General features: G+C 35.7%; 2 protein-coding genes and 1 long non-coding RNA gene across 3 annotated transcripts in view; all 3 read right to left on the reverse strand.

Annotated features, from left to right (window-relative positions):
* The window catches only part of msk (importin-7 msk), a 39,386-nt gene extending 26,530 nt beyond the window's left edge, over positions 1 to 12,856 (reverse strand). The window contains exons 1-2 of the mRNA XM_075308110.1: positions 12,588 to 12,856; positions 4,069 to 4,304 (exon numbers count right to left, since the gene is read on the reverse strand). Coding sequence (XP_075164225.1) covers positions 4,069 to 4,304; positions 12,588 to 12,677 — 326 coding nt within the window. The 5' untranslated portion in view covers positions 12,678 to 12,856. The remainder of the gene's footprint in view (positions 1 to 4,068; positions 4,305 to 12,587) is intronic.
* Positions 12,857 to 13,549: 693 nt separating this feature from the next.
* On the reverse strand, positions 13,550 to 15,188 carry LOC142236817 (uncharacterized). Its single transcript, XR_012722213.1, has 3 exons — positions 14,861 to 15,188; positions 13,803 to 14,795; positions 13,550 to 13,738 (listed from the first exon to the last, which is right to left on the reverse strand). It is a non-coding gene; the product is annotated as an uncharacterized LOC142236817 (long non-coding RNA).
* A 9,649-nt stretch (positions 15,189 to 24,837) lies between these two features.
* Positions 24,838 to 25,870, reverse strand: LOC142235742 (uncharacterized). Its single transcript, XM_075307000.1, has 2 exons — positions 24,949 to 25,870; positions 24,838 to 24,884 (listed from the first exon to the last, which is right to left on the reverse strand). The coding sequence occupies exons 1-2, from the start codon at positions 25,868 to 25,870 to the stop codon at positions 24,838 to 24,840; spliced, it is 969 nt and encodes a 322-aa protein (XP_075163115.1).
* Between the last annotated feature and the right edge of the window lie 1,464 nt (positions 25,871 to 27,334).

Below are 27,334 nucleotides of genomic sequence, written 5' to 3' on the forward strand. Positions count from 1 at the left end.
GTACATTGGCTATACACGGCAGTGGTTAGACCTATAATGCTATATGGTGTTGTAGTCTGGTGGCCGGCACTTCACCAGCCGACAAGTTTAGACAAAGTTCAGCGTATGGCGTGCTTGTGTATCTCAGGTGCATTCAGCAAGACAGGAACAAACTCCCTTAATGTCATACTGCATCTATTGCCTTTAGACATTTTGGCCAAACAGTCAGCTGCAACAACGGCTGTGCGGTTGCGCGAGCTATCGCTGTGGTCGGAAAAAAGTTACGGTCACAGTTCGGTCCTCAAAATAATGCCAGATGTGCCTAACGTAGTGGATTACACTTTGGCGAGTGCACTTTTCGACAAAAAGTTTGAGACTCTAATTCCCAACAGTGAGGCGTGGTGTACACGGACCCCGGGGAATAAAAGATATATAGATTTCTACACTTATGGCTCCAAATTGGATGGGCAAGTGGGTTTCGGAGTATATTCTAAAGATCTGGAACTTCGAATAGCGAAAAGATTACCTGATCACTGCAGTGTTTTTCAGGCTGAAATATTAGCAATAAGAGAAGTGGTGAATTGGCTGAGAAGTAATGCTCCAAGCAATATTGGCATTAATATATACTCAGACAGTCAACCTGCAATAAAATCCTTGGACTCTGTGTTCCTCAACTCGAAAACGGCCATCGACTGCCGCAAATCTCTCAATGAGATGGCTGAGCAGCACAATATTCACTAATATGGGTACCTGGCCACAGGAACATACCGGGGAACTGCGAAGCAGATGAGCTGGCAGGGCTAGGAACTACCTTACATCTGTTGGTGTGCTTCTGGCTACCTGCAAGCTCTTACTGCGTGAGAAGGCTGTCATAATGGCAAATGTTCGATGGGAGAATTGTAAGGGTTGTAACGACACCAAGCAACTATGGCCCCATTTAAACTTAAACCGCACACTAGATATGCTAGTGTTCTCGAGACGCCAGATATCACTCCTGATATCTGCTATAACGGGTCGCTGCCTGATAGGCGATTTTGCAAAAACTATTGGTGCGAAGTATAATGACTATTGTATGAGCTGTCATGATGCGGAGGAAAAGGAATCAATAAAACACCTCTTGTGTGAGTGTCCTGCATTTTGTGTAAGGCGTAAGCAAATTTTAGGGGCATATAGCTTCAGATTACTAGCGGACCTGGAAAACGTTAACTTAAGCAGTCTGCTAATTTTTTTGGAACAATCTGGTTGGTTCAACAGAAGAAAATAATCGAGAAGGTTCAACGGTTAAAACTAGAAGTGCCCATATGTAATAGGTACTTTTAGTTAATGTGGTATCACAATGGACTGAATAGTCTAAGTGAGCCTGAATCTTAATCGGGCTGCCACTTTAACCTAACCTAACCTAACCTAACATGGGCTTGTCATAGAACGGACGTCCAATATTTCAACAGCCGCTGCACTGAATTTGAATTATTTCTTAAGGTGTGAGGTGAATTCAGTGTTTTTAGACATTTTGGCCAAACAGTCAGCTGCAACAACGGCTGTGCGGTTGCGCGAGCTATCGCTGCACTGAATTTGAATTATTTCTTAAGGTGTGAGGTGAATTCAGTGTTTTGGATGTCAATTAAGAATTTTTGTGATATTTTGACAAATAAATAATTTTCTAAAATTGTTGTATGATTCTTAATGCATTGACAGGTTGGCTGATAAGTCCCCGGTCTAACAAAGAAAAACACATTTTTTTTGTCAAAATTCGTTTTTATCATTCAACATAGTTCCCTTCAAGAGCGATACAACGATTATAACGACCTTCCAATTTTTTGATACCATTTTGGTAGTACTCTTTCGGTTTTGCCTCAAAATAGGCCTCAGTTTCGGCGATCACCTCTTCATTGCAGCCAAATTTTTTCCCTGCGAGCATCCTTTTGAGGTCTGAGAACAAGAAAAAGTCGCTGGGGGCCAGATCTGTAGAGTACGGTGGTTGGGGAAGCAGTTCGAAGCCCAATTCATGAATTTTTGACATCGTTCTCAATGACTTGTGGCACGGTGCGTTGACTTGGTGGAACAACACTTTTTTCTTCTTCATATGGGACCGTTTTGTCGCGATTTCGACCTTCAAACGCTCCAATAACGCCATATAATAGTCACTGTTGATGGTTTTCCCTTCTCAAGATAATCGATAAAAATTATTTCATGCGCATCCCTAAAAACAGAGGCCATTACTTTGCCAGCGGACTTTTGAGTCTTTCCACGCTTCGGAGACGGTTCACCGGTCGCTGTCCACTCAGCCGACTGTCGATTGGACTCAGGAGTGTAGTGATGGAGCCATGTTTCATCCATTGTCACATATCGACGGAAAAACTCGCGTGTATTACGAGTTAACAGCTGCAAACACCGCTCAGAATCATCAACACGTTATTTTTGGTGAAATGTGAGCTCGCGCGGCACCCATTTTGCACAGAGCTTCAGCATATCCAAATATTGATGAATGATATGACCAACACGTTCCTTTGATATCTTTAAGGCCTTTGCTATCTCGATCAACTTCATTTTACGGTCATTCAAAATCATTCTGTGGATTTTTTTGATGTTTTCGACAAGTTTTTGCTTCCACCGTATTTTTTCCCTTCAGAAAACAGTATTTTATCAAAACACGAAATTCCTTTTTTTTCAATTTTTTTCACAATAACAAAAGTTGCTTCATAAAAGACGCTCTATCTCACAAACTAATTGACTTGCAGATTTTGACACGAATCATTTGAAGGTTGGTACTATATAAAAATAATATGCATTTAATACTAGCGACGCCAGACCGGGGACTTATCATCCAACCTGTTATAAAGCTTGTCTGGAACGTTTGTCATCAAATATTTTCAAAAATTCGCAATTTTTCTAGAAAGAATTTAACATTTTTTTTTCGGCTAAATTTAAATAATTTGTACCATTTTATTAATACTTAATATGTTTGTAACCTATTTGAAACAAATAAAAATAAATTTCCCATTAAAAATATGAAAAAAGCGGGTTATAAAAAAATTGACTCAAATGAACTTCCGTGCAGTTAAAATAAAGAACATCTTTGGAGAGCATTTTTGGAAGTTCTTTTAAAGTTGTGCCTAGAGAAGAACCTCCAAATTTTTTGGTGGGAATGTTATGGCCATAATCGAGTAGTTGCTCGACTTTAAATAGTGGATTTTTACATTTCATAAATATTTTTTATCCAATATTCAAAATATTTGTTAAGTTGTTTATTCTTCCTTCAATCTATCGTTGTATTCCTCCTAACTTATAAATAGAGGTTATCTTTGTATGTATCTTGCTTACTTAATCTGTGTGTAATGGATTGCTTTTGCAAACTTTATATGTATACCATTTTGTATGTATGCAAATCTAGAGATTAGTTGTGATTACTTTATTTGGCCAAAAAGGCTTAGAATTCCATGCTTTGATTGAATAAATAAAAGCCGATTTCTTTTTACCCTTAGTTCAAATCGGTATTTTGCTAAATTAGTATTTATTTTAAATGAGTTCTATCTTAACAAAAAATCGCTGCCCAGTAGCTACTTCTCTGATTACAAATTCGAAAGGTAAAGTATCCAACGCGGCTCAGAATATAAATATGACCCCTTATGCCAATGTATGCCCAAGGAATGATGACTTTGGCAAAAGTACGAACGCTTTTGAATTTGAATTGGAATAAAAAACGCTTTTGGGATAATAGGACCAAATTTTTGATTTTATGATAAAAAAATTGCTATATTATCCCTATTTTAATTTTTCAATTTCAAATTAAATTTCATTCTTCTTTTTTCAAAACAGATGTCTACTAATTTAATTAATTTAAATTTCATTCTTAATCTTCCGACTTGTACATACACCCTTTAGTTGTCAAATATTTTTCTTTTTTCAAAATGGTGAATCATTCGAATTGGTCTCTTTCTTACTTTAAATATTTACAACAATAAAATATTTCGGTTTTATGAAAATTTAAACATGGATAAATTTGGCCTCCAATTAATTACACCTATGTTCTTATGGAATGAGATCATGCACACTGAATTATTAGTCTAGTCTTATGAAATGAATACTTACCGCAAAATATCTGGGGAATGTACAATTGCATCCACAATTGAACTACGTATCATGGCCCGATCTTGCTCATGTATAGAGAATGGTATAGGTTCCCCAGCTTGAACTTCATGATCGGCCCAATTACTTGAAATCATATTTTTCAAGTATACTGCACCAGCCTGGCGAACAGGTTGGTCAACATTATTATTCATAACAATTTGTAGAATTGTCGGTACAAATCCAATAATCTTGCGTATCTGAAAAGAAAGTAATGAAACAAAATCATTTCACGATTCTTAAAAGTACTTTTATTTAGAAAAATGCATTTTATCTACAAAAACATAACAAAAATAAATTATGAAAAAAGGTACAGAACTTAAAAACAAGAAAAAAATAGTATTAATAACTGAGTAGCAGAATTTGAAACAAACGAATGCACAATAATCAAAAAAATACATTTTATTACATATTAATTAAAAAAATTATTTGAATCGATAGTACGGTTCATATAATTAATTGTCTGAAGATTATTGCATGCAAACGTTGACGGTTCTTGCGCCTCAAATGGTCTATTCCCTTAGTCCAATTTTGGTATATTCTTTGCAACTTTTCGGCCGGTATCTCACAAATAAACGATTCAAAGTTGTCTTTCATGCGACAATTGCTTCAATGTTGTTTTCCAATTTGTCAATAGACTTACTGTTCTATATATACATGAGATTTAACATAGGCCCACAAAAATAGTCCAAATGCATTAAATCACATGATCTAGGCAGCCAATTAACCGGTCCCAAACCTAAAATAAAACGTTCACCGAGCTCGCCTCTCAAAAACTTCATTGTTACGCTTGCTGTGTGGCATGTCTGATTGAAAATACCGGCACCGTCTTGTTGAAACCACATGGTATGCAAGTCTTGTTGAATCCGCATGTTAAGTAAATTAAGCCCTTGCATTTTTGGTAAAACAAAAATGTTGAATATCATCCCATGGTAGCGCTTTCCATTCACAGTTACGTTACGATTCACATCTTCTTTGAAAAAGTACGGCACAATGATGCCATCAGCAATAAACCGCATTGGTAGCTTTTGTAATGTAGAAGTCGACCGAAGAATCGGCTTCGGCATTCGGTGAAAATCGGTAATAGGCCACGAATCGCGGCGTCAAGAGGTCGAAGGATATTGTTATACGTGGACTGAATTGCGTTTTATCAATATTTGAAGTGAACATTTTAGGAACATATTCGACTTCTGCCAAGAAAACCCTGCTTCGGTTGAGCTCTATTGCAATGTGATCTTCACTTAAAAATCAACAATGCTGCTTATTTACCCAGCTAAACCTACCTCAATCACCTACTGATCACTCTGGACGCACCCCACCCTTGTCGCAGAGTTCCTAGATTTGGACACTAGTTGAAGTACCAAAGCATATAACAAAATGGATGAAATTACATAAAAAACTTTTACAATAACAACCCAAGTAATTCGATAGGAGGTGACAATCTTTAGTAGAATTTTGTACGCAATCCATGGGGGGTACATAAGATTGGGCCCAACCTCTTATGTCATAGTACAGCGAAAGCTCTGTGAAGTGGACACCCACGGTCGCCTAAATTTTGTCCAAATTTATGAGATGTCCAGTTATGAGAGATTAATTCTAATGTGTTAATATAACAAAAGTTAGAGTTGGGTAGTTCACGATGTCAGTTTAGTTAACTAAGCACAATGTATAAGTTTGTTCGCTCAGTTAATTTCGCTTTCCTTGATAATTGGACAATTTTCTTCCTTTATGCTCATATCGATATTTTTTGCATATAAGCTATTCGGGATTCTTTTCGCAAGTGTTTTTTTGGGATGAATAAATCAACGCAAGGCTAATATGTTACATCAATGATGAACGGGAAGAAAGCTACAACAGAATTTGAAATGAACCGGTCACTTACCAAAAATGAACTATCTGATCGAACTAGTTCGTTGATCGGAAAAGAGCTGAAGTGAGCGATCACTACACTGAACTATAATATTCAGATTTCAGTTACCTCGATTTCTCGTGGTATCATTAACTTTCAACCGCTCGCGCCGAAATTAGATTGTTGTGCCACTTGCCAGAGGTTATATGGACAAGTAATTTCAGGCTAGAATCGCCAGATCATATAACTCCCTACTAACTTAAAGGATTTCTCGATTTCTGATTCGACATATCGAAAGAGATTACTCGCTCATCTTGGATCAAATACATGAAGGTTATCCAACCTCATGCTAGTAGTGTTGCTTTATTGTGGTTGGTTTAATAAACTTTTCTTTATTTCCTTTTTCTGTCTTTATACCCTTCACCACTACTGTGGTACAGGGTATTATAAGTTTGTGCATTTGTATGTAACGCCAAGAAGGAAAAGTCTGAGACCCATCGTTTAGTATACCGATCGTCTTAGAATTAAATTCTGAGTCGATTTAGCGATGTCCGTCTGTCTGTCTGTCTGTTCATGTATTTTTGTGCGCAAAGTACAGGTCGCAGTTTAAGTCCGATCGTCCTCAAATTTGGCACAGGGTCGTTTTGGGGAACAAAGACGATCGCTATTAATTTTGGAAAAAAATCGGTTCAGATTTAGATATAACTGTCATATATATTTATCCCCGATCTGGTTATAATTGGCGTGTTTATCAACCGATGTTCTTCAAATTCCGTACATGCGAATATATTATGAGTATCGAAAAACTTGCAAAATATCCAAATCGGTTCAGATTTAGATATAGCTTCCATATATATCTTTCGTCCGATTTAGACTCATATGGCAACAGAGGCCAAAGTTTACTACCAATTTTCGTGAAATTTTGCACAATCAAATTTACCAATGCTTAGTAAATTTGATTGAAATCGGTTCATATTTAGATATAGCTCCCATATATATCTTTCGTCCGATTTGCAATTATATGACCTCAAAAGCCAGAGGTTTGCCCTGACTTGCTTCAAATTTTACACGAAAGGTAGGTTTAACGGTGTCGTTATGTGTGCCAAATTTGGTTAAAATCGGTTCAGATTTAGATATAGCTCCCATATATATCTTTCGTCCGATTTGGACTTATATGGCCTCAAAAGCCAGAATTTTGCCCTGACTTCCTTCAAATTTTGCACAAGGAGTACGTTTAATAGTATCGGTAAGTGTGACAAATTTGGTTGAAATCGGTTCAGTTTTAGATATAGCTCCCATATATATATTTCGCCCGATTAGGTGTGTCAAGTTTGATCTAATTTGGTTCAGATTTAGATAAAGCCTCCATATATACGTTTTTCCGATTTATACAAATATGACCAAAATTCCGACTTTTTACAAGATTCTGTGATGATTTCCCCATATCCTAGTCATATCCTATACACTGTAATGCCAGAATTTCCACAGAACGGTTGAGTTTTAAATAAGGCTCCAAGTCGCCCGACTTGACCAAATAATATATCACAACACACACTTGACCACATATCTTGGCGAGATCTAACCAATATCCTTGTAAAATCGCCACTGATGAGTTGCAAAAATTGTAAATATTACTAAAAGTGTCCTATATCTCGAATACATATGTATCGCCTGATAAATCATAAAAGCTCTTTTGTACAATTGCATTAAAATTTCTCTCGCCTCATATGTCCCATATTTTTTTACGAACATTATGTTTCATCCCAGGGCGTTATCTAATTTAAATTTTAATTCTAGAGATTTTTTAGAAATACAAAAAATTGTCTCCATTAAAAGTATTTGTATCTGGAAACGCAAACCTTTATACAGCTCCCAGTAAATTTGAAGTAGTTGAGATGGTAACACAAACGTTTGTGTACATAGTGGTAAAGGGTATAATATAGTCGGCCCCGCCCGACTTTAGACTTTACTTACTTGTTTTTAATTATATTGGGGACCTAAAATGTTTTGTCATATTCCTTTTTTATCTCATTATTAATTTATTTTATATATTGTCATATATGCATATTTATACCTATTAAATACACGCATATGTTCTCATATTGTCATAATTTGAATTGTACTTTATTCATACTTAGTAGTCCATTGTAATTTTCATATATTGGCCGCTTTGTAGTTTCAAATTACATAATTAAAATAAAAGTAAATAAATAACTACGAGGGCAGTTCGGAAACTTCTTAGCCTAGCACAAAAAGCGCGGTATAAACAGAAAAAAGTTAAGTGTTTTGGAAACTTCCATCTCTGTTATGAACGTATGTTAAATTTTGCTTCGATCTGGCAACTCCTTCATATAGAAACAGGTGTTCAAAAAAGACGCATCCGCAATTTTTTTACAATGGAAAATTAGAAAAGCGTGCTGTCATTAAATATTTACATAAAAATGGTTTCATAATTCATAATGATATGATGAATGTGTTAGGTGAAAGTGCTCCTTCATATGCAACAGTAAAATATTGGGTTGCTGAATTTAAACGTGGTCGTACAAGCTTTGAAGATGAACCACGTAGTGGACGTCCAAAAACAGCAACAACAACAGAATTTGTAGCCAAAGTGCATGTTATGGTATTAAATGATCGACAAATAAAAGTGCGTGAAATTGTTAATATCATGGGCATCTCAAATGATCGAGTCCATTTAATTTTGCATGAAGAACTACAGATGATAAAGCTTTCTGCACGATGGGTGCCGCATTTGTTAGCAGTCAATCAAAAACGCATAAGAATGAACATTTCTCAAGCTTGTTTGGATCGTTTTAAGCGAAATAAAAATGGATTTTAAGCGTCGTTTCATGACTGTTGAGACATGGATCCACCACTATACTCCAGAGACAAAAGAACAATCCAAACAATGGACTGAAGCTGGAGGAAGTGCCCCAAAAAGGCAAAAACAATTCAATCGGCTGGTTAAGTTATGGCAACGGTTTTTGGGACTTCAAAGGTATTTTATTGATTGACTATCTGCAAAAGGGTAAAACAATAAATTCAGAGTACTATTGCAACCTTTTGGATAAATTAAATGTACAAATTCGAGAAAAACGTCCTGGCTTACAACACAAAACAATAATTTTTCATCAAGACAACGAACCAGCGCACAAGAGTGTTTTAACAATGGCTAAAATCAACGAATTAAAGTACGAGTTGCTTGACCACCCACCTTATTCTCCTGATTTTGCTCCCAGTGACTTTTACTTGTTCCCAAATCTAAAAAAAAAATCCTTGCTGGCAAGCGTTTTACCTCAAATGAAGATGCAATTACAGTTGTAAACCACTATTTTGAAGACCTTAAGGAAAACTATTTTAATCAAGGGATAGAATTGCTAGAAAAGCGTTGGACTAAGTGTATTGAAGTTTCTAGAGATTATATTGAAGAATAAAAATATTTTTGAAAAACTAACTATTCTCTTTCCTTGATAGCCTAAGAAATTTCCGAACCGCCCTCGCATTTGACATAAATCAAAAAGGAATTCGTCGCCACAGTAAATATAACATATCGATAGTATAAAAAAAATATTGAAAAAAGTTTGACTCATATTTCCACCCAGATATCGAAAGTGTACAATAATCCATAATTAAACTCTTGGCCGTATGACGATTCCGAGATAATACGATTCACAATACAGTAATCTCTCGATTTACGTCGAGATTCCGGAATTTGACGACGTTAATCAAAACTACGTAAACCGAATTAAAAATTGCTCATACATAAAGCAAACATATAAACAAAACAAGTAAAGTCTAAAGTCGGGCGGGGCCAACTATATTATACCCTTCACCACTATGTGTACCAACATTTTTTACATCATTTGTGTTTTGGAAGCTATATAAACGTTTATATTCCCATATACAATTATCTAAATATGAACCGATTATCTAAATATGAAACAATAAGAAAAATATAAAGCTAGAGTAATTTTTATTCAGCTGAACAAAAGTGAATTTATGATTTATCGGGCGATTCATATGTATTAGAGGTATTGGTAAATTTGACGCATTTTTATTTATTTGTTTGTTTATTCATTCAATATAATACAAAGGCCTAGTGGCCCATATAGTGTATTACACAGTAATAAATCATAACCATAGGCTACAGAAAAAACTTTATACTTTTTATAGGTTTTGTTACGTAGCAGTGGCGAATTTACAAGGATATGGGCTAGATCTCACAAAGGTAGATGGTCAGTTGTGGAGTTTTTGACAATAGTTGGCCATATCGAGCGACAAAAACCCTTAACCGATTCTGTGGAATGTCTGGGGAAATCATCGCTGACGTTGTGCGATTTTTGCTTAAATATGAAATATATACATAGAGCTTTATAATTCTGAACCGATTTGGATAAAATTCGAAATATATAGAATGTTATATCTGAAGGTGGGTATAAAGTTCGAGTTTAGCCGCTAAAATCGTCATATTTTCACGATTACTTTTCTTTAATAATCCACTTTAAGGCATACAAACTTTGTGAAAATTTGCTTTGGGCTATTCAAGTTATAATAAAATTTGCAACAAATATGTATAATGGTATGCCTTTTTACTGATTTAGTTGTCACTTTAGCCGCTAAACTCGAACTTAGTACTCACCTTAAGCGTGCAAACTTTCACGTAAATCGGCTTAAAACGTTAGCCTCTGTGGTCATATGAATGTAAATTAGGCGAATGATACATTGGAGCTGTATCTAAATCTGAACCGATTTCAAATAAATTTATCACAATTAACGACACTATCAATTGTACTCCTTGTGCAAAATTTGAAGTCAATCAGGCTAAAACTCTGGCTTCAGAAACCACATAAGTGCATATGGGGCGAAAGATATATATGGGAGCTATATTTACGTCTGAACCGATTTCATTTAATTTGGCACGCATAATAGGAACGTTCATTCAACACTCTGTGCAAAATATCACGTAGATCGGAGTAAAATTTTGACCTCTGTGGCCATATGAGTTTAAATCGGGCGAAAGATATATGTGGGAGCTATATCTAAACCTAAACCGATTTCAACAAAATTCAGCATGCAAAATTCCACGTAGATTAGTAAAATTTGGGCCTCTGGAGCCCATACGAGTGTAAATCGGGCGAAAGATATATGTGGGAGCTATATCTTAATCTCAACCGGTTTCAACCAAATTTAGCATACAGTTAGAATGTTAGTTCAACTCCCTGTGCAACATTTAACGCAAATCAAAGTAAAACTCCAGCATCTATAAATACATATAGGCCGAAAGATATATGAGAGATATATCTAAACCTGAATCTGCCTGATATTTTGCAAGATTTATGAGACTCACAAAACATTTGAGTAGCCGAAGAAGATCGGTTGATAAATACATCATTTATAACAAGATCGGTTATAAATATATATAGCAGTGACTATTATATGGCGTTATTGGAGCGTTTGAAGGTCTGAAGGGAAAAAATACGGTGGAAGCAAAAACTTGGCTTGATAATGAGTTTTCGGGATCTGTCCCAGAGAAATATAATTGATTGGTATGCAACATTCAAGCGTGGTGAAATGACCACGGAGGACGGTGAACGCAGTGGTCGCCCGAAAGAGGTGGTTACCGACGAAAACATCAAAAAAATCCACAAAATGATTTTGAATGGCCGTTAAATGAAGTTGATCGAGATAGCAGATGCCTTAAAGATATCAAAGGAATGTGTTGGACATATCATTCATCAATATTTGGATATGCGGAAGCTCTGTGCAAAATGGGTGCCGCGCGAGCTCACATTTGACTAAAAACAACAACGTGTTGATGATTCTGAGCGGTGTTTGCAGCTGTTAGCTCGTAATACACCCGAATTGATAATTGATATGCAATATCAATCAGAATATGACGAATTTTCGCTAAGAATTTCAGAAATCATGTCATAATCGTTGGTACTTATTTCACTTATGAAAAGCGGTTCTGATAAAATTGGCAACAAAAGATTGGACGACGTAAATCGGAACAACGTAAACCGAGGCGACTTAAATCGAGGGATTGTTGTACTATTTATAGCTTTTTGTTATTATTAATTCTTTCTTTGACAATTTTAAAAGATGGGAAAAAGGTTTGGGTGCTTGTGTAAACAATTTTACAGTTTTCTAAAAAATACTGCAATTTTGTTATTCATTGCAAATGCAAATTTTTCTATTTACTTACTAAAAAAAAACACTACTATGGCATTACTTCTGTCAGTAATGCTATACTACTGTTTGATGTACTTTGCAAATATTGGGTCCTACTCTCACCATTGTAAATGAACTCAGGACATAATTGTATAATTCTTCAATGCTTAATCGATTACGAACATCTTTTTAGTAAAATAAAAACTGCTAAAATATATAGCTAAAAATGACATTATAGCAATATTGAACATACAAACTTAACTAAATGAAAAAGCACATGTTTTTAGTATGGTGTCACTGCAGACAATTAATATGCTGAGCCACACACAAACTAGCCTAAAAACAATTGATATGCTCTGACTGGATAACGTCACCCGCCGTTCCGGCGGCAGGACTATACCTTTTCGAGTAGAACAAAGCTTCATTATTAGCCACAAATACGAATGCACTATTCGGTACTAACCTGTGCCAATTGGTCTTCTGCCGCCTTCCTCTGTTCAGGATTGGGATCAATTGTTGCACGCAACAATTCTGTCAATTTTTGGTGATCCATATTTTACCAATTTATTGCTTTACCAGTTTACCAACCAATGTAGTAATAAACCACATAAATTGTGTGCCACAAATGCAAGTAAGCAATTATGAAAAGCACAAACAATCCGCACAAATTAATGAAAAATATGAATCTTCGCGACAACTGCAAAACGTGTTTGCAACCCGCGAGTAGTGTTGGGAAAGTAACGAGTATTTGATTACAAGTACTCTTTACTGACTAATTTTTTGAGTACTCCCAATAAACACAAACGTTTGAAAAATACTAAAATTCAATAATTTTTCAAACATTTTTTCAAAGGATTAGGGTAATATTCAAGTTGAGAAATTGTTGAGAAAATCGCGTTCTCAACAAAAAACAGACATTACCCTCAACAGTAAAATTCAACACAATAACAATAATTTCTCAATTGTAATCCTCAAATTGAAATGCATCGCTACTCAATAATTTCTCAAACAGTTTTCAATGTGAGAAAAATAAAAAATTACCATTGTTGCGAATACTTTCAAACCACAATTTGTATGAAAGTCAATCCTAGTTCTAACTGAAAGTCAATACTAAATTTCTAGGGATTTTGTAAATTTTATTATTTTTTTAGTTAACAAATATAATAATCTTAAAAATAACATTAATAATATATAAAAATAATAATATAATACCAATCAAAATGTAATTATCTTATTAAACGTATTAATAAATAAAACTATGAATACATCTTTAAATATCTTAAACATTTTTACATGTATAATTCCATTTCCTCCATAATGTTGGTGTCATTAATATGCTGGCAATTTGAAATAATTACTATCGAGGAACTTGCTGGCTTGTGTGTTAGAATAGATTCCAGCAAGAGGAAATCACAAAATATCAAACTGATGACGGGATGTAAATTGATGTAATGCACATTTTCATCCAGAAGTTCTTGATATAGGAATTGTTGCACTTTGGTTTAATTGATTGCACTTTGTAAGTTTTCTGAAAACTTTTCTTTGTTGTTCCCTTTATCGGTTTTTCATCGGCCAACATCTTCCAAGAATATACCATCCAATGATTTTAGTTTTCTGCAAAACAATCGAGTTTTGTGATTTCCATTATGTTTTCATTTCACTTTTTATTTTGACTTACCAATTTGTATTTCTTCCAACTGACCACGTACTTCGTGATTTCCTCAAGAACGTTGGTGTTACAAAATTGTTATTAAAATACTGGCAATTTTCAGGAACTTGCCCAGCCAGCATTTCAAAGTTCCATTTCAACCTCATCGTTACCACAGACTCGTAAATGTCACTTCAACCATCATGAAAAGGTACATCAAAAAGTACATGCAAGTAATTTGCCATCCCTACTGTTAAAAAATCCATTTTTTTTTGTGAAACGCCAAGCGCAACCAGCTTGTTATATTTTAATTAAATGAAAACGAAAATAAAGTTCTGAAAACATAGATTATACGCTTAAAATTGTGAAAGGTATATTGGTGAACAATTTGGTGATTTTCCAAATGGAATAAAGTGATTGTTTTTCAGATATTTTACAGACACGCTGCCTCCATGGAATAAAAACACTGGTTGATAGACGCAGCAACATGTAACTCGCTACTTGTAACTCAACATCATCATTAATGCCAAAAATTATGTTAAATGTAATGTGATAGTGGTATAAATGTTATATTTTTAAGAATTTGTAAATGTTTAATCAAATTAATAAATATCTAAACAAACGTGTTTTACTCGACCACAATGATTCTTTTACAACTATCCTAAAATGCACTTTTTCTGATTGTTTGGTGGGTCCCTTATTGGCGTCGTTCTAAATTGATCTATAAAGGCACCTAATAATTGCACTCATGCGAAACATTTTTGTAGTAACTTGGCGTGGTACAACTTCTCAATAGTGACGGCGCTTTTCCGACGAGTTTTTGATGTCGTATATGATTGTTTTCGACGTAGTGGGGATTCTCAAAAGAGTCCCCAAATTCAAAAAATGTTGGCAGGGTAAATACCAAGTTTTTTTGGTTGCACTTTGATTTATGGAAACTTTCTCTTCTCGATAAGCCACTACCATTTTTCATCGGCCAGCCTCTTAAGGTGTCAAGAATCAGCATCCAAATATTTTAGTTGTCTGCAAAGAGATTTGAGTTTAGTGACTTCCTTAAAGTTTTCATTTCGTGTTTTAGTTTTACTTACCAATTATTATAAGCAATTTCAATTGATTATTAAAAAATTTCCACATTTTTGTATTTCTTCCACGAACTTTGTTGTCCAAAGTAGTATTGAAAACCATGTGGTTTTTTCGTTGCATTTCAGGGTAGTGATTTGTCAAAGTTTTCTCCAATTATCTTCAACACATTTTCAAAGTTTTCGTCAACATTTTGCCAAATTGGTTGTAATTCGCAAACAATTTGAAGATGAATTGAAGATGAGCTTTTTCAAGTCAAGTTGAATTTATGTTGAAAATGATATTTACCCTCAAACTGAAGAGGTGTTGCATTTGAAAAACGCTCATCCTGTGTTTATTGGGTATGCTACAATTCAACAATTTTTAAAACAATTAGGTAATATTTATGTTGAAAAATTGTTGAGAAAATCGCGTTCTCAACAAAAAACAGACATTACACTCAACAGTAAAATTCTAATAGTTTCTCGAATGTAATCCTCAAATTGATATTTATCGCCAATCAAAAATTTTTCAAACAGTTTTCAATGTGAGACAAACTAAATTGGTACTATGTTCGGTTTTCGAGTTGAAAACCATTTTATTTTCGCGATTACTTTTCCTTAAATAATCAAAATTATATATGAAAACAAACATATTCCCGTAAAGTCATGCCAAAATCAAGAGGAACAAGAAACTGCGCATCAATTGAGTAAATTTATCTGCTTATATTTAACTGTTTTAGTAAAGTAACCGCGAAAATTTAAACTCGAAAAGCGAACATAGTACTTACCTTATGCGCTTTACAGACATCAGTTATTCCGGACGACAGTGCTCGTGTCGAACATATCCCATATATTGTGCACATTATAAGTTAAGTCCGACGGCATAATCGATACTGCTGCATGTTTATGGGATCGATAACACATTTACCGATTATTTAGTCATCGCCGACAAGTCGTATTGATCCGACACACTGTAAGATTCTTTACAAACATCGACATTCCGTCCGGAATAACTGATAGTCTGTAAAGCGCATTAAGGTGGGTATTAAGTTCGAGTTTAAGGTGGGTATTAAGTTCGAGTTTAAGCCTAGTACTAAGATCACGTTTTCGCACGAAAAACTGTTATACTCCATACAAAAACCGTTTGTGCGAAATATCTGCGAAATCCTTGTTTTGAGCTTTTTTGAACCCTGGAAATTTCGCACGAAAAAATAGGCAGGCATATTATTTCGCATAAATAAGTTCACAACCCTGTGTTTGGAGCCCTACTCTCGGTGATAAATGATGATATTCATTTTTCGCAGAAACTAAGAATTAGCCACTAAAATCGCCATTTTTTCACGATTACTTCTCTTAATTAATCCACTTTAAGGTGAGTATTAAGTTCGAGTTTAGCCGCTAAAATCCCCATTTTTTCACGATTACTTTTCTTTAATAATACTTTTTAAGGAATACAAACTTTGTGAAAACTTGCTTTGGGCTATTCCCCATCAAGTTATAATAAAATATGCAACAAATATGTATAATTTTATGCCTTTTTTTACTGATTTAGTTTTCACTTTAGTGAAAAAACTCGAACTTAGTACCCACCTTAAAAGGTGAGTATTAAGTTCGAGTTTAGCCGCTAAAATCCCCATTTTTTCACGATTACTTTTCTTTAATAATACTTTTTAAGGAATACAAACTTTGTGAAAACTTGCTTTGGGCTATTCCCCATCAAGTTATAATAAAATATGCAACAAATATGTATAATTTTATGCCTTTTTTTACTGATTTAGTTTTCACTTTAGTGAAAAAACTCGAACTTAGTACTCACCTTTAAGGAATACAAGCTATGTGAACATTAGCTTTCGACTATTCCTCATCAAGTTATAATAAAATTTGCAACAAATATGTATAATTTTATGCCTTTTTTACTGATTTAATTTTTCACTTTAGCGATTTTAGCGGCTAAACTCGAACTCAATACCCACCTTTAGCCGCTAAAATCGTCATTTTTCACGATTACTTTTCTTTAACCCTTTCGACCCCGAATTTTTATAGGTATCGCTAAAATTTTTTTTTACTTTTAATCATGTTGAAGTCATTTAAGAAGCGTCTAGCCAAAATTTCGGGTCGCCATGCCCATTCGTTTAGTCGGTAGAGAATGTTGCCTGTGGGCAACTTTGGGCAATTGTGACTACAAACTAGTTTGTTTTGTAATGATAGACGTATTACGTTTTATTGGATTTTTGTTAAGTTTTTTGTTATTTTACAGTAAATATATACTTAGATGCGCGCGTGAGTGGAATTTCAATCACGCTCAAACACATTCACGAAGAAATATTTGTACTCACGCATGCCATGTAGGTAGGAATTCACGGTCACGAAATGAAAAGTCATACTCGCACACGCTCACACATGAACAATGTTTATGTCTCACGCTTTCGCACGATTCACGACAATTGTCGTAATTCACGATAAATCTCGTAAGTCACGAATATTTTCGGAACACGACAATTTTCGTGGCACAAAAAAATTCTGGTAATTAACGAAATTTCTCGTGACTCACGCTATTGAAATCTTAAGCGTGATTAAATATGTAAAGGTGATTAAAATCGGTGAGCTTGAATTTAATCGTGAACGTGAATTTGTTCGTGATTGTGACTTTTTGTGTCTGTTTTACCGTGAGTGCGAATTTTATCGTGAATATGAATTTTATTGTTAACGTGAATTTTATCTTGAGCGTGAGTTGGATCGTGAGCGTGGGTAAATTTTTATAGGGAGCGTGATTTCGGAGAAAGTTTACTCACTCACAATCACGAACACAATTTGATTTTTACTCACGCTCACGCGCCACACATTTTTCTTTAATCCCGTTCACGCATATTCACGAGGTTTCGTTTAAATTTCATTCACGAGATTTCGTTTAAATTTCATTCACGGCTTCGCGTGAATCATGCGTGACTCATGAAAATGTTTTGTTTTTTTTGTTTTTAACCCATGTCAATTTAACTGGCGGTGTAAAAAACCAAAGTATTATAAAGCGTCAATATTCGTGCTAATCCACTAGTATGTTGCCAAGAAGTGGCTTCCTCCCTTTTTACGATTACTTCCAAATTCAACACTGCACTGCAGATATGTTTTCCACATCGTCGCCGCATTTCTCGTCACTGGGACATCCCAATTGAAGTTCAAAATTTTTTCAAAATCATTGTTTTTCAAACCTTTTTTCTCCAGGTCTTATGTTCAAAAATATTGTTACGAATTTGATAATTATAGATATAAGTTTATTTAAATTAGTTTCCGTTAATTTAAAATTTCAAATTGTAACGATAAAATTTCGCTATCACTTGTTGGAATCATCTATTCATTTTCTAGTATTTTCCTGAATTTCTTTTATGTTCTTTTGTTTGCTTACCGAAATGTTAGTTCTTACTCTCTCATAGAATAGCAACCCCTTTGCTTTGTTATTCTGCATTCTCATTTCATCTCATTGTCTATTGTCATTATTGTTGTTGTTGTAGTAATGCGAGCATATATCAATGTGAGTGTGTATGTGTTTGGCAGCCACCAGGTAAACAACTTAATGGTCGTAGATCCTTCTAGCATTGTCTAAGAATGTTCTGGCGTTGCCAGAATATTGTAGTGCTACCAGAATGTTCTCGTATTGCCACACCGTCATATATAAAAGCGCTCGCATGCTGCTAACGAGTCAGTCTTAATTAAAGGCCGGTACTATGTTCATTCTTGCGAAAAATTTTTATGGAAACCATTATTTCGCACTTAGAAAGCGGCGTTTTTTTAGGTAGCTTGGAGCGCTATTTTACAGGGAGCGATATTGGATTAAGTTGGTGGTGTTGCTTGTTTTTACAAAATAACATTTTATTTTTCCTCGGGCAATTGATCTGCTATTCCTTTGATCGTTTGTATAGTTTCGGAACAAAAATATGGTCCGTGTTTGATTTATAAACCCGCACAAATAGTTTTCAATAAATAAATTATTTCTTAATTCACATTGCAAATGGCGCCGTGCTATAAACGTCAGTTTTTCAACACGAAAAAACAAAGTATCACAAATGGAAAAAATTTCGCAAATTTTTCGCATTTTTTGGTTTTGTATGGAGTTTCAATGCGAAAACCGAACAGAGTACCGGCCTTAAAGCGTCAAACGAATAACTTCAGTGTGAACGAATTGTAAAGTGTGAAGTCATAGTAAATAAATTGTAGATTGACGTTATTTAAAAGAACTGTGTTTTAATTGTCGGGTAATTAAAAACGCCTAAATATAAAAACGTAACAATTGGTGTCAGAAGTGGGATAACGAAAAAAAAAATCTACATTGAAGTTTAATGAGCTTCGAGTGGAAGACTTAAAAAAGGAATTGAGCAACCTGGAGCTGCCGACAACAGGCAATAAGGCCCAGCTTCAAAAGCGTCTACTGGAAGAGTTTGAACGGCGTAAAGGCCGGTACTCTGTTCGGTTTTCGCGTTGAAACTCCATACAAAACCAAAAAATGCGAAAAATTTGCGAAATTTTTTCCATTTGTGATACTTTGTTTTTTCGTGTTGAAAAACTGACGTTTATAGCACGGCGCCATTTGCAATGTGAATTAAGAAATAATTTATTTATTAAAAACTATTTGTGCGGGTTTATAAATCAAACACGGACCATATTTTTGTTCCGAAACTATACAAAGGATCAAAGGAATAGCAGATCAATTGCCCAAGGAAAAATAAAATGTTATTTTGTAAAAACAAGCAACACCACCAACTTAATCCAATATCGCTCCCTGTAAAATAGCGCTCCAAGCTACCTAAAAAAACGCCGCTTTCTATGTGCGAAATAATGGTTTCCATAAAAATTTTTCGCAAGAATGAACATAGTACCGGCCTTAATATGGACATTGCGACGCATGAGTTTGATTATAAGGAAGACATTGATGAATCAATACTCGTCAATACCAGCAGTGTAGAAACTCCGTCCGTGGCTTCGAGTGTTGTAGATTACACATCAATGCTCAGTGTTTTGAGTAAAATGATGGAGGAAAACTCTAGAAAAATCATGGATGAGAATTCTAGAAAAATGGAAGAAAATTCTAGAAAACTGGAAGCAAATTCTCTAAAAATGGAAGAAAATTCTAGAAAATTGCTGGAAGAAAACGCTCTAAAAATGCAAGAATATTCTAGAAAAATGATGGAAGAAAATTCTCTTCTTTTGGTGGAGAAATTTGACGAAAATTCTAGAATTCTTAATGAAAAGTTACAACAACTTTCGGAAGGTATGGAGAAACGCGTAGACCACATTGAAAGTCAAATTGTGGAATTGGATAAGAAATTTGTGGTTCACGATGAAAAATTTCTACACCTTGAGAAAAAAATGTCAGAACTAGAAATGAAAGGTGGTCCAGTGCGCGTAATCGAGGGCCCAAAAATCAAAACTCCTGTTTTTGATGGCTCATCTTCATTTGATGTTTTCAAATTCCAATTTGAGACGGTGGCATCCAGAAACATGTGGAATGACAACGACAGAGCAATTGAACTTCTGTTGGCATTGAAGGGTAATGCTGCCGATGTAATACAAAGTATCCCAACTTCTTCCAGAAATAACTATAAGGAAGTAATAGCTGCGCTACAACGCAAGTACGGTGGAGAACATAAGCAAGACATCTTCAGAATGGAATTAAGAGGAAGAGTCCAGAAATCAAATGAGACTCTACAAGATTTTGCAACAGAAGTTGAGCGGTTGGTGCTATTGGCATACCCAGGAGAGAGTCACCCACTTGTGGACCGCATCAAAATTGAGACCTTTGTGAATGGCATTCGAGACCCAGACATAAAATGTGCAACATATGCGTCACAAAAAGCTACATTTGTGGAAACTGTAACATTTGCCCTTACACAAGAGACAGCGAGGGTACTAGCACGTCCTCAAATTCACAAAGTACGTAAGGTGGAGACCGAGAATGGCGAATCAAATTCCGTGATTGATTCAGTGAAAGAAGCCGTTAAGCAGGCAATGCAAGAAATGAAGCAAGAGGCAAATAAATCCCGGATCAAATGCTATAACTGTGATAAGCCGGGACATCTAGCTCGAGAATGCAAGGCACGACGCAAACGGTCAAGGTCCACATCACCATCTCCATTAAACAATAGCCATAAGAAGGTGACCCCACAGTCAAGTGAGTCACCTTTAAACTAAATCGAGCTAGTTCAGCGGGGCAAGAGCTGGCTCCCACAGACGATGGCCCCACCATCTCCATAGCAATAGTTCAACAGAAAAATAACAATTTAACTATTGCGGGTGTTATTAATGGCGACAAGCGTACTTTGACGTTGGATACTGGTGCATCAAAGTCTATCATTAGATCTGATTTAGTAAAAGGAAAAGTTACACCACTGATTGGAGTCTGTAACGGCTCTCACACTGGATCCTAACTTCTACTGACCATTGCTACCGAATGTTCCGACCTTGCTCAGTGGAGGGGGGGGTGTTCTTGTCGCCGAAGTTAGATCCCAGCCGCTTACACCAACAATAAAATTTTAATGGTAGCATACACTTTTTTTTTTCATAATGACAAACCTAGTTAGCTATTTAAAAGAAAACGGAACCGGTCCCGGAAAATGGATATCTAGGTGTCATTGATATCCGATCGGTTATCCCACCCTGCCTTGCCGACCAAGATGTTTGTCAGCCCTAACGACACTCTACACGCTCAAACCTTCAATTTCGAAAATTAAACGCAAATACTTTAATAATAATATTGCATATTTTTAGTAATCATTATATTGACAATTATTTCTAGATCAACAAATAAATTAAAGGGGAATTAAAAATTATGTTAAATTGCAAAAAGTGGCCTATCTCAATATTTTAAAATTCTAATACAAGAAAACAAATCAGAATTAGTTGAATAATCTTAAATAATGAAAATTCCCATCATCCATAGATATATAACAAATTAAGAAGATAAAAAAAAAACAAAGATTCTTTAATACTCACGAAATTATTTGAGTTGCTCAGCCAACAAGCGCTTGTGGACCAGTACTTGAGTTACAGTTTCTTAATATAACTTGAAAAGAATAATTTAAATTAAGAGTATATACATATATAGATGAGTAGGTTTGCGGTCTCCATAGTGTTTTCTGGAAAACGTTGATCTATATTGATTGTAATTTTTCAAAGTGTAGGCCAGACAGGGCTCTAGAAATAATTTCCTTATATATGATTTTCTTTTGATACCCGGATTCTTTGTTGCTTCATGTAATTTATAGCGAATTGCGATATTTAGGTAAATTTGGGATATTTATGCCGCATTAATTGCCATTTTGAAAGCCTTTTTTCTTTCACAATCCAATTTAATTGTGCGTTTCAGCCATGTCAAAATTCCATATGCCAATTTTGCAATCTGTGGGATAGTCATCCCACAGATCCAAAAGATCTGTGTCCAAATAACAGCCTTGTCCAACTTCCTGTGATTTAATGATGTCAAACCAATATTCAAATTTAAAAAAATTAAAGGATTTCTAAAACAAAAATTACCCATAATATCACTAAATCATATATTGGCCGAAACCACAAAAAAAAACCCTTACCGGCTAAAGATAAAAATTGTATTTCGCAGCTAATTGCAATAAATCTTATTCGCAAATCAAAACCAATTTCTCTTTATTTTTTTTTTCAAAATCTTTGCTTGCAACTTATTATGATTGTGAAGTCGATACAGAATGAAAATTTTCTATTTTCCAATTGACACATGAATGAAAGGCATTTCAATTTTTCAATTGCCTTTTTTCCACAAAAAAAACTGAATTTAAATTTTTCAAAGTAAAACTGTGCAAGTGCGTGAAACCCCCGTCATAAAATACACCACCTGTACTAAAAAAAAAAAAAAAAAAAAAAATCTTATTTCCAGATGTCTTTAGCATGGTATATCCCGCTTCCTTTTCCATCCGCGTCTTCAAGTTCGTAATATACATGTCCAAGTTTTCTTTTCACTACAGCTTTAATCCCTACTGGAGCTAATTTCGAACTAAAACCGTCTACTTTGGAGCTCTGTGCAAAATTTCGTCGAATCACCTCTTGACCTATTTCAAATTCTTTTTGTCGTGAACGCAAGTTATAAACCTTTCTATTCTTTTCGTACGCCTTCTTCAAGTGTTTTCGAATGGAGTCCCTGATTAATGAAAAATTATCTTGCCTTTCTATATGCACGTCTGTTTCCGCCAACAAGTTCAAACTCCTTAGAATGTTATAATCCTTGCCGTGTGTCAGCATGGTCTGGCCAAATACAACTTCATAGGGTGTCCTTCCAATGCTTTCATGAAAGCTATTACGGAGTGAACAATTGACGCTACATAAGTACCTGTCCCAATCCTTTTGACTTGATCTGACATATGAACGCAATGCCTCATTTACTACCCTATTAACCCTTTCACTTGCGTTTCCCTGAGGACTGTACACCGCGATAAATTTATGTTCAACACCATATTCTTCCAATAATTTTTCAAAATCTTTGCTTCTGAATTGCGACCCGTTGTCAGTCACAATAGATTCAGGTACACCAAAACAGCTAAAAATGTCCGATCGTAAATATTCAATCATTGGTTTGGCCTCTAGTTTTTTCAAAGGCTTCAAAAATGTATACTTTGAAAAATGATCTAATATAATAAATATTCCCACAAATCCTGTTCGAGTTCTTGGAAGAGGTCCTATGATATCCATGTATAACCTCTGAAAGGGTCTCTCAGTCTCCGTCATTTGCCCTAGCGGAGGTCTCATTGTGGTTGTTGGTGTTTTTGAGGTTTTACAAAGATCACACTTCTGTATGTATTCCTTAACATCCTTTGCTAGACCAGGCCAGTACATATAACGTCGGATACGTTCCAATGTCCTTGCTACTCCTGAGTGTGCCGAATTTGGAACATCGTGTGCCGTATACATTACCTTCAATCTTAGTTCTTCCGGAACTAACAATTTCCATACATCGGCTTCCCTATTTTCATTGCTATCGAATCCTACCCGTTTGTAAATGTATTTACCAATTACTCTGAAATCCGGTAACTGAGCTTTCTCATACTCTTTCCGAAGTTTGGTATACGATTTCCCATCAAATGCCGTTGAATCTAAATCTATTACCGGCAGAATCTCGAGCTCTATTGCTTCTATAGCTATTTCACCCTCATGAGCGCGTGACAACGTGTCTGGGACTACATTAAAGCGACCTTTCCGGTGCTCAATGGTGAAATTGAAACCTTGCAGTTTAAGAGACCATCGTGCTAGGCGTCCAGATAAATCCTTTTGACTTCTAAGCCACTTTAAACTTGCATGATCCGTGATGATTTTGAAATCCTGCCCCTCTATGTATGGTCTATATTTCTCTATTGCGACAACGACGGCCAAACACTCCAATTCCGTCACGGTATAGTTTCTCTGGCATTTATTTAATTTTTGAGACATAAAAGCGATTGGTCTCTCATTGCCATGATTGTCTACTTGGGCTAAAACCGCGCCAATTCCATACATGCTCGCATCGCACTGTATTATAAACTGTTTGGTATAGTCTGGATTTATGAGTACTGGTGCTGTTGTCAGCTTCTCTTTTAGCCCATCGAAGGCTTTTTGAGCATCCTCTGTCCATACAAATGTCTTTCTTTTCGCCAGTAATTCCGTCAAAGGATAAGTGATTGAAGCATAACCATCAATGAAGCGTCGATACCACCCAGTCATGCCTAAGAATCGACGAACCTGTTTAACATTCTTGGGGACTGGTAAATCTCGTATCGCTTGAATTTTATCCTCATCCACACGAATAGTCCCATTCTCAACAACATAACCGAGGTATTTTACACTCTTCATCGCGAAACTACTTTTCCTTACATTGATTGTTAGGCCTGCTTTTCTTAGCCTAGCAGCTATCTCCATTAAATGACTCAAATGGTCCTCAAAATTTTCTGACAGTATCAATAAATCATCTAAATAAACAAAAATGTGTGTTTTTAATGTATACGGTATGACCATATCCATCAACCGGCAAAGAGTTTGTGGGGCATTACAAAGCCCAAATGGCATCCTTGTAAATTGGTATAAGGGTCTATTAGGTACTGTAAACGCAGTCTTTTGTTTGGAATTCTCACTAAGGCGAATTTGCCAAAAGGCATCCTTCAAATCTATCTTTGATATCCAATGAACCGGAGGGAGTCGAGATAGTATCCCTTCGATGTTCGGGATAGGATAAGCATCCTTTTCCGTAACACTGTTAAGCTTTCGGCTATCCAAACACATGCGCACCTTCCCCGGCTTTATCACAACTACTGTGGGCGACGACCACGGTGAACATGGTGCCTCCTCGATTACCCCTAATGTCAGCATCCTATCCAATTCTCCGAAAAGCTGTCTTTCTATTGCGGGAGAAATCGGATAGTACCGTTGTTTTATGGGCTTTGCTGATCCTGTATCGATTTCATGAACAATGAGGTGGGTACATCCCAGACCTTCAACTTCAGAGTTAGGAAAAATAGAAATAACTGCCTCGAGTCTACGTTGCTGTTCCTTTGTCAATTCAATATGACTCGACGTAGATGTATCTGATTCTATGGTACTTACAGATGGAAGAGTTATTTCCAAACCAAAAAGCTTCCAAAAATCGTACCCACATATTATGTTCTGACGAATTGAAGGTACTACAAGAAACTCACACATCCTATTTTTTTCCCGAAATTTTACTTCTATTTGTATAGATCCAACTACTGTTTGTCTACTCCCGTCTGCCGTTCTAACATTTCCTATACACTTTACAAACTCGGATTTTCTTTGAATAGATATCGCCAGTTCTCCGCCTATTACACTCCGATTAGCTCCGCTGTCAAGTAATGAAATAAAGTCTTCATCTTCTATCCTTATTTTGATGTATGGTCTGTCGTCGAAATCCCTTTCCTCAATATTTGCGATCACACACTTTTTATATTTGAACAATTTTTGATAGTACTTCCTAATACGGAGAGATGACCGTTTCTTTCTTGAAATCTTCTCAACTTTCTCATCTATTTGCTCTTGCATATGTTTAAAATTTTGAAATAAAGAATTTAAATCCATTTCTTCCTCAACCTCTTCTTCCCCAACTTGACTTATTTCGGATGCCCGTTTTTCTTCGCGCGGACATCCTTGCTTCCGTTTCCCGAAACCTTCTCATTGCAACGTGGACACGTTGGTTTATAGTTGTCCACTAACCCACAGCCATAACAAAATATTTTCCGATTTTCCATGCACTCTACAAATGTGTGACCTATTTTATCGCAATTCCAACATTTGGGAATACGCACCGCACATAGCTCTTCATTATCCAATAATTCTGACACTTCTTTATCCTCCTCAAATATTTCTGCCAATCTGATTTTACTTGACCTATACTCTTTGTCCTGCATATCCTTCATAAATTTTTCGTGCTTACGAACCTCTCTCCTAAGGATGGCCAATGTGGAAATATTGAAGTGCAATAGTTCGTGACGTACTTCTGAGCGTAGATTCCTTATTACAATTTCGCACATGTCGGAATCGCGGATAGGATTGCTCAATTTATCCGCCATAGCTGAAATGCTATCTAAATAGTCGTCAATGCTTTCCTTTGGTCCCTGACGCCGCTTACGAATATCATCCATTATTTCAAAGTCACTATAATCTTCCTTGTAGCGATTGACTAAAGCCGATGTCAAGGAGTCCCAGGTTAGAACCCTGGTTCGCCTGTGGAACCCCCAATACCACTCAAGGGCTTTTCCTTCAAATAGGGTATGCGCATGTTTGCATAATAAACTAAAATTACCCTGCAAGTTGTTGGTCACCAAAATTTCTATACGATAAATAAACTCTTCAATTGTCATATTGTCTGAATGTCCCGAATATCTAATGCGCCAGTTTCTTATGATATTAAGCACTTTCTCGGTACTAAGCGTTTCTTCCTGACTAATTGCCGAGGCACCTATTGGATTTGCCGCTGCTTGTGCACTGTTATTTCGCGGCGTATCTCCTGCCGATGCTTGTTCGTTATTCTCTGGTGTAGTAATTCTAAAGTTGCTCATAAGCCCTGCAAATTGTTGTGTTAATGCGCCGAGTAATTCTTCTCTTAACCCAGCAATTGATTCATTTATCATATACTGTATCCTTGCACTTCCTCGTGTCTCTATTCTACCTTGTCTGTTCCCATCTCCTCCCGCTCTCTGATCTCTGTCTAGGCTCTGTGATCTTGACATGTTTTATAACTATTTTACTCAATGTGAAAAAAAAAATTCTTCGAGTTGCAAATGTTTATACACAAACTGATAGTATTCTACTCTTGAAGATTATCACGTGTAGAATGTTTTCCTTTACCATTCCATTTTCTTAGAAACAAATATAAAAAAACTATTGAATATGATCATTGTAGGTAGATAACCACTATTTAGTATCAAAATCCTTCTTAAATGATCTTATTCAACATATAGCACTAAAATTTTTACCACTCACTAACATCTAATGCCAAAAGTAAAA

This window comes from Haematobia irritans, chromosome 4 (genome assembly GCF_050003625.1).
Source record: "Haematobia irritans isolate KBUSLIRL chromosome 4, ASM5000362v1, whole genome shotgun sequence".
Lineage (NCBI taxonomy): Eukaryota > Metazoa > Arthropoda > Insecta > Diptera > Muscidae > Haematobia > Haematobia irritans.